This window comes from Brienomyrus brachyistius, chromosome 3, assembly GCF_023856365.1.
Source record: "Brienomyrus brachyistius isolate T26 chromosome 3, BBRACH_0.4, whole genome shotgun sequence".
Lineage (NCBI taxonomy): Eukaryota > Metazoa > Chordata > Actinopteri > Osteoglossiformes > Mormyridae > Brienomyrus > Brienomyrus brachyistius.
In genome coordinates, this window is record NC_064535.1 from 19221773 (window position 1) to 19235570 (window position 13798).

General features: G+C 48.1%; 1 protein-coding gene across 4 annotated transcripts in view; it reads right to left on the reverse strand.

Moving 5' to 3' along the window:
* Positions 1–417: 417 nt before the first annotated feature.
* Positions 418–13798, reverse strand: part of LOC125738741 (inactive ubiquitin carboxyl-terminal hydrolase 54-like) — a 65691-nt gene continuing 52310 nt past the window's right edge. For all 4 annotated transcript variants that reach the window (XM_049008001.1, XM_049007999.1, XM_049008002.1 and 1 more), the window contains 13 exons: positions 13363–13531; positions 13076–13252; positions 12778–12954; positions 11904–12444; positions 11701–11819; positions 10928–11092; positions 10258–10377; positions 9089–9242; positions 6589–7409; positions 6310–6440; positions 6085–6228; positions 5539–5749; positions 418–5368 (listed from right to left, as the gene is read on the reverse strand). In XM_049008001.1, coding sequence (XP_048863958.1) covers positions 4827–5368; positions 5539–5749; positions 6085–6228; positions 6310–6440; positions 6589–7409; positions 9089–9242; positions 10258–10377; positions 10928–11092; positions 11701–11819; positions 11904–12444; positions 12778–12954; positions 13076–13252; positions 13363–13531 — 3471 coding nt within the window. In that variant the 3' untranslated portion in view covers positions 418–4826. The remainder of the gene's footprint in view (positions 5369–5538; positions 5750–6084; positions 6229–6309; positions 6441–6588; positions 7410–9088; positions 9243–10257; positions 10378–10927; positions 11093–11700; positions 11820–11903; positions 12445–12777; positions 12955–13075; positions 13253–13362; positions 13532–13798) is intronic.

The following is a 13798-nucleotide window of genomic DNA, read 5'->3' on the forward strand; positions in this document are numbered from 1 at the left end:
ACTTTGGAACTAGTGCCACGTTCTTTGTCAGTTGCAGCACTGCTACTTAAGTTACATCGTAGTTAGTAGCTACTAAATAAAAATAGTGTTGCACAGTATGACATTTTCACCATGGACAGCTGTCTATCACGGTCTGACATTAGCGGAACCCAATCACTGTCCTCCTGTTTGAGTTTGGATTATACATGGCTACCAATTCGTTTTCTCTGTATTTGTGAGAATTACTTAAAACACAGCTGCAATAAAACCCATAATGTGCTGTGTACGGTGTAATGTAAGAAGTGTGTTTCTGGGAAGCTTGATGTGTGTGGTTTTGGGGCACAATGGATCACAAAACTCACTGTTCGGCTCATGCCATGGTATATGATTGGATAATTTTTTGTATTTGCAAAAAAGAAAAAAAAAGATAGACAAATATAACTTTGCTTTCCTTTTATTACTTAAGAACTGAAAGAAAACCCAAAACATGTAACTTTTAACATGCCCATTTACATGAACATACAAGCTGCTTTGTCTGTATCTTTTCACTGCAACTCTGCATCAGACGGAAGTCTAAAGTACATAAATTATTGTCTTTTTCTGTCTTATGTTGAAATCACAACTTGTTTTTCTCAATGTCTCATCAAAGCCAAAGCTGTTTTCTCAAGATCACAAAATAACTTGGAAAAACAAAAGTTATAATTAGACATGCGAACAGCATGTGTCATGAGAAGGAGTGAAGCGGATTCCACTAAAAATGCTGTAGCTATCATGCTATTACATTCAGTTTTTTTTTGTTATTGCATTCTCACAGAAAATCTAAAATTCCCCCCGTGTCCTACACATAAGTGGAGGATTCTCCCCCGCATAGGTGTAGGACAATGTGCAAGAAATGATTTTAAGTTTAAGAAGTGACAGCGATAATAAAACTATTTCACACTATCATGGTTAAACTTTGCAGTTAATCCGTGGTTCTCATAATGGGGTGGGATCCAGACGGATCAACTAAGGTCACTTATGCCGCTAGTATGTTTATCACATTTGTGGTATAGTTATACAGACATTTATTGTAGGTGCTTGACATTCGTCTTGCTACATGAGATACTCAAGCTCAAGAAATATTAACAAGGGTCACACGAAACACCAATGGCAGGGTAGCGCATTTCTCTAGCTTGCCAGCTAACGTTTGCAGACTAGACTAAGGTCGTCTTATCATGCCAGCAACCTTGTTTTATCCTAAATCAGCGGCCATTCTCACCATTTTGCACTTTTTTTTTCGTTACGACAGACCTTACGTATAATGTTAAAGTAAAATTTACGTTATAACTTAGTGCTACGCTATTTGCATTGTACAACTGCAAATTTTTAGTAGTGCGTAAACTTGAACATGGGGCAGTTTATGTCCATCGTAGGCTAAGATCGAACTTACGCTTAGCTGGTGCAACCCCGTCATGAACATGATTACCCAAAAGTGCTATCGTCGTGCACAAACCTGTGGTTTGCACCTGATATGATGAACCGGCTAAGATTTCTCCCAAAGGGTCACATGCCAGTCACTTGGGGTCTCCAAAGGACACAGACATGCTCATAACTTCAACTTTTAGAATAGGGTACATGTAGACACAGACACACACAGACGTTGGCGTCTATCTAAATGGGGACCTTCCATTCATTTCTGTGGGAAAAACCCTAATTTCAATCACGACACCCATACCCAACCCTAACCATAACCAAAAGTAACCAAAGAAAATACAAGACTTTTGGCACTTTCACTTTTTTGATTGCATTCACAGATATAAAACTGAGGTTATGTAATGAGGACATGGAAAATGTCCCCAAAAGTAAGGAAGTTTCAAGTTTTGCCACATTTTGGGGACATTTTGGTACCCAAATATGATCTATAGAAATCCACACACACTCACAAACAAACACACACACACACACACGTGCGCACATGTTTTTCATTATGTTGTTTAACAAAGATGCTCTCTCAGATTTTGGAAGCACAGTATTACTGTCCGGGAGAAATAAGGATCACAACTGGTTTACCTGCATTCACATCTGTGAATCTGTGATACAGCTACTCACACTCCAGGAGGAATGAAACGGTCCCTGTGCTATTTTCTGATGTTTACTTAGTCAGGCACAGGTTTGGGCAGAATCTAATATTATGAAATTTGCTGAGTGATTGGGGGGGGGGGCGGGGGGTGTGGTACCCACAGCTACTTTTGTTGCCAAAAACACCCAGAATATTGTGTATAGTATTACCATAATGCTGTTTGAGCCTATTTGGCCAGATCAACTAAAGCCATAAAGCTAGTGGCAGTCTAAACTACATGTAGCTGAAGGAACCCTTTGGTCCGAGACAAAAGGCTGAGGTAAATCTACAAGAGGCCAGAGGTGTCACCATGCCTCAATCTTGGTGGAGCAGCTTTATTGGGAAAATACAAGATTGATCTGCCCACACAGAATTTACAAACAAGTTCAAAATGGAATTTACATTAAGAAATCTCTTTTCACATTTGATTTGTAGGGTATTAACAGATGTACACACATTAATATACATGGTTAGACGGTTGTAGAAGATCTATTGGACAAACACAAGGACCTCTGTGAAACTGCACTTCTGCTGTTCTGCCACTAGAGCACAGCGTTGCTATGGTTTCACAATCACCTCTGCAGGTTACATTAGGTTCACACCAGTATAAATGAAAATTACAGGGATGACAAAGACATCGTTCCTTACTGTTTGTAAGGTATTTATCTTTGGTTAAATAATAAATAATTGTAAGAGTCCACTGCTGTTTCACTGAAGGGCTCAGGAAACTCACATGATGCCAGTAACAGAATGTCATTTACAGGATCCCTCTCGAACACCAAAGCTTGGAAAATCATTCTGTAACTTGCTGGCTCAATCCACAGCTTGTTATGGAAAACATTAACCAAAAGAGTAACCTCATACTTCTCAGAGGGACCTACTTTGTGGCGTTTTAGAAGACAGGGCCTCTAGTCAGTGAACACAGCATGTCATAAGGCTCCCACGAGCAAATGGGCCTCATTCCCTCTGCATTTCTGTTAACATCTGCCGTTTAAATTAAGGCAGGATACACAGTATGGTTGGGCTTAATCTCTCGAAAAATATAGATTAGCAAAGGTACTACAAAAATATACCCACAAGGTTCACTATGTCTTCAGTCACAGAAGTGTTATTAAAAGTGTGAGAACTGTAACAGCAGAAACACCCACATGCCCTCATTACGCTCTTCAATAATCTTATCAAACATTCTCCACCACACTTACTGTCAGTTTTCAATTCACCTTACTAATCTCCAGCTACTGTAGCTCTGCTCAAAAGACTTCCCAACTCCTGCTCTGAAAGCCATCACAAAAAACCAGTGCTTCCTGGTGACAACACTTGTTTACTGGAATGATTAACCATTTGGACAGTGGGCCGCGCAGATGCAGATACGAAGACGCAGAGCTGTGCTTCCTACCTCAAACGCGCACGCGCACACGCACGCACACGCACACACACACACACACATACACATACACACACACACACACAGAGGTTTGTAATTATATCTTTATGGGGACTCTCCATTCATTCATATGAGGAAAAGTCTAATCCCAACATGATGAACTTAACCCCTACCCAGTCCTAACCTTAAGCATTAGTAACCAAACAAAATAAAAAACTTTTGGCATTTTTAGTTTTTTGCTAGCATTCACAGATCTTTCTGGGGACCTGAAAAATGGTCCCCACAATGTCAAAATAACAGGTTTTTATTACATTGTGGGACACACACACACACACAACACTCCCGGCCCAGTAGCAGTGTGACACTCGCGTAACAATATAATAAGCTAAAGCACCCACCAAAAAATAAAAGCAGCACTGAGATCCATCTTCACACAGCTGAAACATCCATTGTTTGCATAGGTTAGTAATAACTCTGCTGCTCAAAGTTCATGATCATTTTGAAAATTTCATTTATCTGAATTACCTACCATAGAAAATTATGATTATTCCTTCACCAATTCCAAAGTGCCACAAAGTTCCGCCTCAGTGCATGTGCACACTGACCCCATCCCACTAAAAACATCACCTCAAATAACCCAACAGCATGTTTGTTACAATGTATAAGTTAGATTACTTTGTATAGACTATCCACCCTTATCCTAAAAAAATATAGATATTTTTAGAAGTTAATAAAAGACAGGTTATCTTGTGGTTTGGGACATACTGAGTGGGAGGGGCCACACAGCTACTGTACCCCCAAGTCATTGGCTCCATAGTAACCATGTTTAAGCTGCTGTTAATTCAACTGGCAAAGCTGTCATATCATTCAGCTGTCAGCTTCCTTGCTTGTAGTTTCAGAGGTGGATGTACCTCATTTGGCTGGACACTTGCCCATGTTTATTCAGCCTAAGTCCAAGACGTGTCCCTTCCTGTAAGCTCAGTGAAAATGTGTGATTCATTCATTAAAGTAGGAGGTCCAACCCCCCTTCAATCACATGCAAGACATCGAGAAGAGTTATTACGGATCTGTCACTGTCCTGGTCGCACTCCACACATTGTCCACTGGTACTCCACTATGTCTGAATAAAACTGAAACATCAGTTCCAAAATCTCTGCTGCAGCACTGAAGCCCAGGTCATGGCCTGCAAATCGCTGCACTCTGATGACATCAGAAGCTACAACCATGGTGTAGTGGAGTGAGACAGGGACAAATAGCTGGTCTGAAGATCCTTTACTCAAGGCCACCTGCCTCAATAGTGGCAGAATATAGAACATGGAGCAAGAGGTCCAGCAGTGTCACTGCAGGCAAAGAGAGCCGGACGGGCTACCGGCTGGTGTGCTGGAAACGGGTTACGTAGATCGCGCACATTGGGCAATAGCGGTGGGGGAGTTGGACAAGCATCTGCTGGCATAAGGAACACGGCTGACTGGGGTTAGCGCGGGGCCGGGGCTGGGCCAGGGGCAGGGTCGCTGCCTGGGGCTTCCTATGGCCCCCCATTGTCCAGCACGCCTCAGGGGGCATGTCAAGGCGAAGGGGTTGGCCAGTAGAATCAGATACGTAGGGTGGAATCTGATGGAAGCGATGCGGGTGCTGCAGAGTGCCGTATGAACGGGCCGGCCCAGTCCTGCCAGGGCCTGGTCTGCCAGGGGTCGCCACAGACCGAGGGTGAATGAGGGTGGCATAACCAGGTCTGAGTCCTCTAGCTGTGCTGTCCATGGCCCAAGGGAGCGAGGACCCTGGGGATGCCCTCACAAGTGCCTGCTGGAATGTGCTATAGCTCAGGGCAAAGCGGTTGTACATTTCAGCAGGGAGAGCTTCACCCCAATCCGGCACAGCGAGAAACTGCTTGACCTTCTGGTGATCTCCTGAGAGCAGGAAGGAGAACAGAACATGACACAAAGACAAGATGACAGTAATGTCTAACTGTACATTCAGCAAGAATGACAGAAATATGTCAAAAGTATAAGTCACATCAAGTCATACTGAAGTCCAGCCTGTGTGTGGTTGACGGCGGGGGGGGATAGTGAGTGATTACCTGATTGTCCCCGAGGGAGCCCAGCCACGGCAGGCCGATGGGATGGGTGGGAAGGTGTGGCAGGGCTGTGGTGCTTGTGGTGCTGGGGCTCAGAGTAGAAAGCGGCAGGATGGCGGGGTGAGGTGAAGTGGGGGGGAGTGCAGTGATGGGTGTCCACGGGACGCATGACTCGAGTGTCTGCAAGCATAGGCGTCCTCGCAACTGGGGGCTCCTTTTGAACAGAAACAGTGAGCCAAGTGAGCCAGGGGCCAAGTGAGGGGGTGGGGGGGGGGGGGGGCAAGACAGAGGGACAGACAAGTTAAAAGACGCGCACAGGAATTCCCAGCCACAACAACACGTGAAGAAAGCAAATACCAGAAAACAACTGCAGCAATTTCAGAGGAAACGGTCAGGTTGGCTTCATCAGCAGCTCACAATTATACCATGAGGAGTATATTCAAGGCAGGTGGAATGCAGGCCATGGGCACAGCAAAGGAGGGATGTGATGACACACAGAGCTATATATCGCTGTCTGTTTGGGTGCATGTTTGCATGATATTGACTCACAAAGCTGGGAGAGGAGGTCAGACGCTCAGGCCGCCCACTGGGAAAGTTGCCGCTGAGACTGCGGGCAATTCGCCGCAGGTTCTCTGCACTGTATGCCTCGTCGTTACCCCCCTGCGGCAAGTTGCGGCCAACGGCAGAGGAGACCTGCACAAAGTGGTAAGCACTTAGAAAAGGGCATAGGGAGCAGGCGAGGAGGCAGGTCCTGCGTGTGTATCGCTCACTCACCTTATGACTGGGCCCATGGGGGCTGCTGTGGCCAGATGTGCGGTACGCGCTCCTCTCGATCTCTGCCGTGGGTGTCTTGGATCGGCTTGGCACAGCCACCCCAGGTGCCAGCTTCCGGCCTACTGCCGGCACTGTGGTCAGAAAGTGTGACAGGTCACTAGAGGATCGTGCCATATATCGTGTCACTTTTCCATTAGATTTGGTTATCTATCATATATTTATTGTATTAGAATTTGAGTTGATAACAGAAAAGTGAATAAAAAGTGCTATTGCCATTACCTGGAGGGCTGTGATTCTGCAGGACCCTGGGCACGGTGGGGGCTTGCAGACTAGCCTGGTACAGTGAGTCCAGCTCAGATGGCTCGTGCCCTGGGGGGGCTCTATGCCGACCCTTAGGCAGCTGGGAGTTGTAGTGGTGTGTAACATTCTCCGCCCAGCGCTCCACAGGCATGGGGGGTCCCGGCCTGGTCCCACCCCTGGAAGACAGGGGAGCTCCAGGCCGGCTGCATGTGACAGTACTATAGGGGGCAGGGAAGCCATAAGGGGGCCCACGAGAGCTGCCCACATGGTCCAAACTGCGGGCAGACCAGGCGTTACTGAAAGAGGAAGCGGCCAGGTCAGGCACACAGTTTTCCTGGCTGTGGGGATTACTAGGGAAACTCTGCTCCTGTACTAGGGATAGATCCAAATCTGGGGTGCCAGTTTCTGTGGGCATGGTCGTGGGGGCCACAGGCGTACTGCTCCAGGTCACGGGCTCAGCGGAGCTTAGGCTACTTGGGGCCTCTGAGGGCGGTGGCATCTGGGTACCAGCCTCCCCATTGGTTTCCAGCTCTCCCCAGCTATCCCATGCACATGGAGGAAGTGGGACAGAAAGCTGCCTCTGGGGCAGTTCACCGCTCATCTCGGAGGAGGGAGACGGAGACAACCACTCGCCAGAATGAGGGAAGTAAGGACACGGAGGGCCCGGAGGGTCAGGCTGCGTTTTTCTAGAAGTGGAGGGCTGCCTAACGTTGTCAGGGGCAGGCAGGGCATCCTGGTCTGCGTCTTGGTTCTGGTCCCCTGGAGCTGTCAGCAGTACTTGGCACACAGCAGCTTGTTCACTGTGTGGGGCAGAGGGGGTTGGTCAGGGAGAGAGACTGTCACAGTGACAGCCTGACCAATGGGTGGTGAGTCACAGCGTCCAGCACTGCAGTTTCACCAAAAACTGACATCACAGTGTGATGCCCCAGTGACACGGCAGCTCATAGAGCCCTGATCAGGTTTATGCACACCAAGAATCGGTGATATAGCTACTCACACTCCAGGGGGAATGAAACTGCTGGAAAAGGCATGACCACTGACAATTATCACACAGCTAAGGATGGTTTCTGCATGTGATACAGCTCCAGGCCGTACCGAGCTCACTATCCTGAGCCTTCACAGATCTCACCAGCCTATCACAGATAAGACAGCACAAGTCCTGCTTTCCCTGAAGTGAAGCACATCACGCTCACTGCCAGCTGCTAGGAAGTAGCCCCCAAACCAGGAACGCTATCAGTCTCTGAGTGTGCAGATTCACTTCACAAACGTGCATCAAGAGTCCGGTGCCCAGGTCTCCGAAATCTGCAATGTTCCAGTTAGTGAGCTATAAACTCCCCTTTACAATATAGGCCTTCCCATACATCTGGGACAGCAAGCTGCAGGGCACTGCGTCTCCCCACCCCACCAGTGTGGACAGCTGCAATTGGTTCCCCTCACAGAACATGCCGTTCATGTGGAATGCATAAAACACGCATTACAAACTCCGGCGGCAGGTGCCCTTTTTCTATAGATTAATCTATTGACTATTTTATCGACTGGTCGATTAATCTAAATGATTAATCTTCCTCCAGAAAATCAACTTGACCGTTTAAGTTTTATTGTACATTTTATTTTGACGAACAACAAACTGTATGCCACTCAGGACTTTAGACAGTGTATGCTGTATTTTTGTCCACAGTTCGAAAAACAGATTAGTATTATCCTTAAAAATATTAATGAGATGCGTATTATGATGCCCAAAATTTAGTACTCTGTATAAAATTGACTTATCCTCATGCTTAATATATTCAGTTAGCGAAGCACGACACAAGAGACACAAGCGATGAGCACTGAAGTCGCGATGAAGGAAGGAACCGATCAAGATACTGTGAAGATACTGTGAAGATACTGTGAAGATACTGTGATTAAACGAGGCAAAAATATTTTGGTGGTGTGATGGTACTTTTTTCGGGTTAAAGCCCGACGATATTTCTGTAAATATGGTTTTCATTTTTATCTCAGTTCACAAATCATTTTCTTTTATTTAGTGTCCATTCTTGTTTCAGCTTTAGGTTACGATAACCACACTGGTCCCACCCAGTCCAATGCACATGAATGCACCCACTGGCCTTCCAATCAACGTAGAATAAGACCAGATTTTGGCCTAAATATTTGCGCAAACATTGATATAATGAAGCATTATAGAAATCATAAAGATAATTTTATTAAAATAATATATATTTTTTAATGTGTCGATTTAAAATATTATTGTCGACACATTTTCAGCGTCGACGTCATCGACTACGTAGACTAATAACGGCAGCCGTATTGCACATGGCAAGTGAATGTCACAGTTCACTACTGAAGGCAGGGGTAATTGGCCCTAGGTAAAAAATGCTGTTACTCATACTGACATAATAAATAATAATAATCACATAAATATTTCCATGTGTTGGGCTCCCCCACTACACTTTTGACCCCAGCAGCACGAGCGCAGTACCTGCGGGCGGGCTGGGACTGTTTCTGCTCCGGCCGCTCCTGCATGCGCTGCTGAAGACCCCGCACTCTCCTCATGTATCTGTGCAGCTTCTTATCAGCCCCTGTCCTGCTATGAGTGTGAGCACTGCCTTCATGCATGGCAAGTCTTAACTTGGCTGAAAACGAAACGAAACCAAAACAAAAACAAACGTGGAACAAAAGAAAAAAAGGCAGAGGAAAACAAAAGCTGAGTTATGGGGGCATGCACACCAATTGTCACAAAAGACAGAACAGAGGAACGTAACAGAAGAACAAGTAAAAAAGACAGGTATAAACAAGGAGGAGGGGGACACTGGGGAAGCACTATGGAGAGATGCTCACACATGAATATGCTGGGGCCCATTGACTGCTCTCCATCATGCTTCCTCTACTGTACATGTATGTCCAAATCATATATGCCAAACAATGAAGAACGATGTCAACAAAACCAGCGATGAAGCTGAAATGTGACATGAAATGGGGTAAAGCATCTGCATCTACTCCTGCGGGATGTGCGGCACACTGCATCCCACTCAGACGGTCAAGCTGAGGAAGCTGAAGGTGCTTCCAAAGCACAGGGTTCAACTTCAGCGACTTTATTTGTGATTATATCATCGGTTACGGGCTGCTGCAAGTCACGGGAAATGGGGTGTGCAAGGAGGCAAAGGTGTTTCAGGCAGGAAATAATGGGAGATCTCTGTGGGTGCTGGCACAGGCACAGGGATAAAGATGTGGCACGACTGCAATAGAGAGGGATGCAGGAGAGGTGCGTTATTGGAGTGAAGGTGAGGCTACCCATTTGCTGCAACTGATGCGCGTGACTTGTGTTACAGCCATCATTTGACTCGCTATGAAAACCAGCAAATGGTGACAATCTGCTGCTTTTGGCATCCAATGGAAAATGCAAACACATCAGGGCACCCATTCCAAGCAGAGAGCTGTCCCAAAGTTAGCAGAACCATGACTTTAAGATTGAAGGGTTAGGGTATTAAGCACAGTTAAAGTCTGCAGCTGTGTGTAGTGAAAGGAGCATCAACCAGAGGCAGAGCACAGACTCATGGGTAGGATTAAACAGATAGGAGCACAGTCAACGAAAGTGTGCAGCGGAGTTACTAGAAGTGCTAGACAGAAGGCGGGGGCTGGGGTACTTACACACAGCTTCGTTGCAGGCAGCGAGTGCTGCAGCCAGGTCACCGGTCTGCTCCAGCCGTAGTGACTGCTCTAGGAGTACATCGGTGTCCACCAGAGCCCTCTCCAGGCTGTCCCCCTTCCCTGCAGGCCACGCATAGAAGAGGGGCTCAGCACTTTACAACCTCTAGGGGCTGTTTGTGTTTCTGGTTATTTATGTATTACATTGTAGGGACTAAATGTCTACACAGTGTAATAAAAAACCCAGTATTTAAACCTTGTGAGGGTTGTGTGTGCCCCACAAGGCAGAAAGTTCCCACAAATGGAAACTCGATTTTATAAAAATCTGTAAATACAATCAAAAATCTAATAATCTCACTAGTCTAGTATTTTGTTTGGTTACTTATAGTTAGGGTTAAGGCTGGGTAAGGGTTGTAATACCTGGGATTAGGGTTATGCACAAAGAAATGAAAGTGGAGTTTCCATGAAGACAAAGATCCCTGATTTCTGAGTGTTTGTGAGTGTTTGTGAGTATTTGTGAGTGTTGCAGAGCTGCTGTCGCCTCTGATAAAAGGCTCGTTTTGACAAACCTCCCAGACACTGGCAGAAAATTTGCCAGAAACTTCCCATTCCCTCAGCTTTCCTGGTTTGTGCCCCCTCCCCTGGCCACCCTGTCCGCCTGCCTGTCCCACACCTTTGCCCTGGTTCTGCAGCTCGTCCAGGTCCATGAACTTGCTGGGACGGGGGTTGAAGCCCATGGCAGCCTCCTGCTCTTTTTCCCGCTTGCGCTGCAGCTCCTGCTCTCTGGCCCGGCGGGCGACTTCCTCCTGCAGCTCGTCCAGCTCACTGCGGCCCCCCCCTGTTGTGCGGACACAGATATGGTCACAGACACGCACTTAGTACACGGTCACAAAACTGTACTCTTCAACAGAAACACGGTATTTCATGAGTCAGTTTGAAAAATAAGTGTCCTCTGTGTACACAACGTAATAATCACAAAAACACAGACAGACACACAGACAGACAGACACACAGACAGACACACTAACAGAGATACAGACACACAGACAGACACACTAACAGAGAGACAGACACACACACATAGACACACACACAAAAACAGACAGACAGACAGACACACAGACTAACAGACAGACAGACAGACACACACACACACACTAACAGACAGACAGACAGACACACAGACAGACAGACACACACACATACAGACAGACACAGACAGACACACAGACAGACAGACACACACACATACAGACAGACACAGACAGACAGACAGACAGACACACACACACTAACAGACAGACAGACACAGACAGACAGACAGACACAGACAGACAGACACACAGACAGAGAGACACACAGACACACAGACAGACAGACAGACAGACAGACAGACAGACAGACAGACAGACAGACACACAGACAGACAGACACACATGCTTGTACCCAGGTGGCTGCTGTGACAAGTCCCGGTCTTTGCATCTTGGAGTAGGGTGGTGCTGCTCTTGGACTTGGCAATGTTGCGCCAGGCTGGGCCAGAGCTGCCCATCTTGAGAGCGCTGTCCCTGCAGGGGCGGGGGAGGGGAGCCTGTTAGTGGGCTGGCTGCTCTGGTGCTGATGAAGCAGACTACTGGCGGACATGGCAGTACCTGCGTAAGGAGGCAGTGGCGCCGCTGCTCAGGGGCATGTCGAAGCTGACTGGGCTGCTGCTGTTCTTCTCGCTGCTCTCATAACCGCTCTCCATGCGCTGGATCAGCCGCGGCTGGTTCTCCAAGCTGCCCGTCGGGGCCACATCCCTGGCCACCTGTTCTCTCGCCTCAGGCACTATGGCGGCGTCACCATCCCCATCTGCATTTTCCAGCATAGATGAGGCTCCCGGGGGGCACTGGCCCGCCTGCTGCTGCTGCTCCCAGCTAAAGATGCTGTCAATGTTGAGGGCCTCCCGTCGGGGCTTCCAGGCAGGCCGGTACCGGCCAGCAGACGAGCTGGATTTGGACTCACTGCTCGTGCTCTCAATTTCCCAGTTGCGGTCCTCGGCACGCAGATTGGAGCCCCCAGGTGCAGAACTCATGGCAGATGACAGGGGCCGGCTGTGGATGATGTTACTCATGGTCTCCTTAAACTCCCTCAGGTGGCTAATGGTGGGCTTGGGTGCTGTACGGGGGGCCTGCTGCTCTTTTAGTGTCTCCCCTGGGGGGGGGGGCAACAGGGAAATATAGACAAGGAAATATATCACTGGTCCTCTGTAATAACTACAAATCAAACAGACCCCTACCGAACTTCAAAAATCTTAGCATGGAGCCAGGCAGGAATGAGAACCACAAACACAAATGAAAATGTAAATGCAAATGGACAATGGCCACTACACGGACGGGGAAGGCCCTGCCTCATAGGATACAGGCCTACGATCACGACCCAGGCCTAACCGGTCCCCACAGGTGGTGAGATAAACCGGAATCAAAATCCGAGTATCCTTGTGACTCTTTGTGGTGGTGGTGGGGGGCGGGGTTTGTCACTGCATACCCTCACTGTGGTATCCTGCAGAGGACACCTCATCTGCCTTAGCTGTCCGGCTCCTGTCCTCCCCCCGCCGAGGTCGACTAGAGCTCCTTCTCCTGTCCCCGGTCCCGCCCTTCCTGTCCAAAGCCCCACCTTTTTTCAGCGTCTGTCTCTGCAGTGCTTCATTATCCAACTCTTGGCCTTCATAATGAGAGGTTTTACATATTTCAGTTTCCAGGTGGGAAGGAGGGCTGGGGCCAGAACACCGTAAAATTCATGGAGAAATGGCGGGGGTAAGCAGTGACAGCGGCAGGCGGAGTACCCAGGGTATCAGCGCTGATGTGGGAGACGGCGTCATCTAGGTTACACACCACGGTGCCCTGGGAGTCGGATGAGAAGTGACTGGCCATGGACTGGTGGTGCGGGTGGGAGTGCTTTTGGTCGCTGCTGTCGGTAGAGGAGTCAGTGCGCGTGTCACTGGAGATGGACGGCTCACGGCCTGGGGGCAGAATCCACACTCAGATGGCAAGTCACTTTCCCAGCATCTTTATAAAAAATGGCAAAACGGGCAAAGCGGACCGGCACCATACTGAGGAGGATGAAACTTACCAGAGTCCTCACTGTCGTAGCAGGCCTTGGTGTTATGGTGCAGCTGCAGTGGAGAGGGCATGTCTTGTGCAGACACTGGTGCCCCCCGGGGGTTAGCGTAGAGCAGCAACAGGGGCTGGTAGTGCCCCTTGATGCAACGCGACACCACGTCCTTCCACTTGGGCCCGATCTGATGGGGGTTAACACAGAAACACGACTCAGCCAGAGGACCTCAAACGCTGCAGAGAGACACGTGCTAGCAGGTCTACAGAGAGACAGAGTGTACTCTGAACAGGAAACACAGAAAACGAACAAACCACAAGGACAAGAGGCACCCCCCAAGATATCAGCGTCTGTTATCCATCCACCGGTAGCTGCAGACCTGGTGCGGCTGGCAGCAGACGAACAAGAAGAGCCCCGGGCTCAGCTCGTGCCGTGGATCAGCAATGTCTAGCAG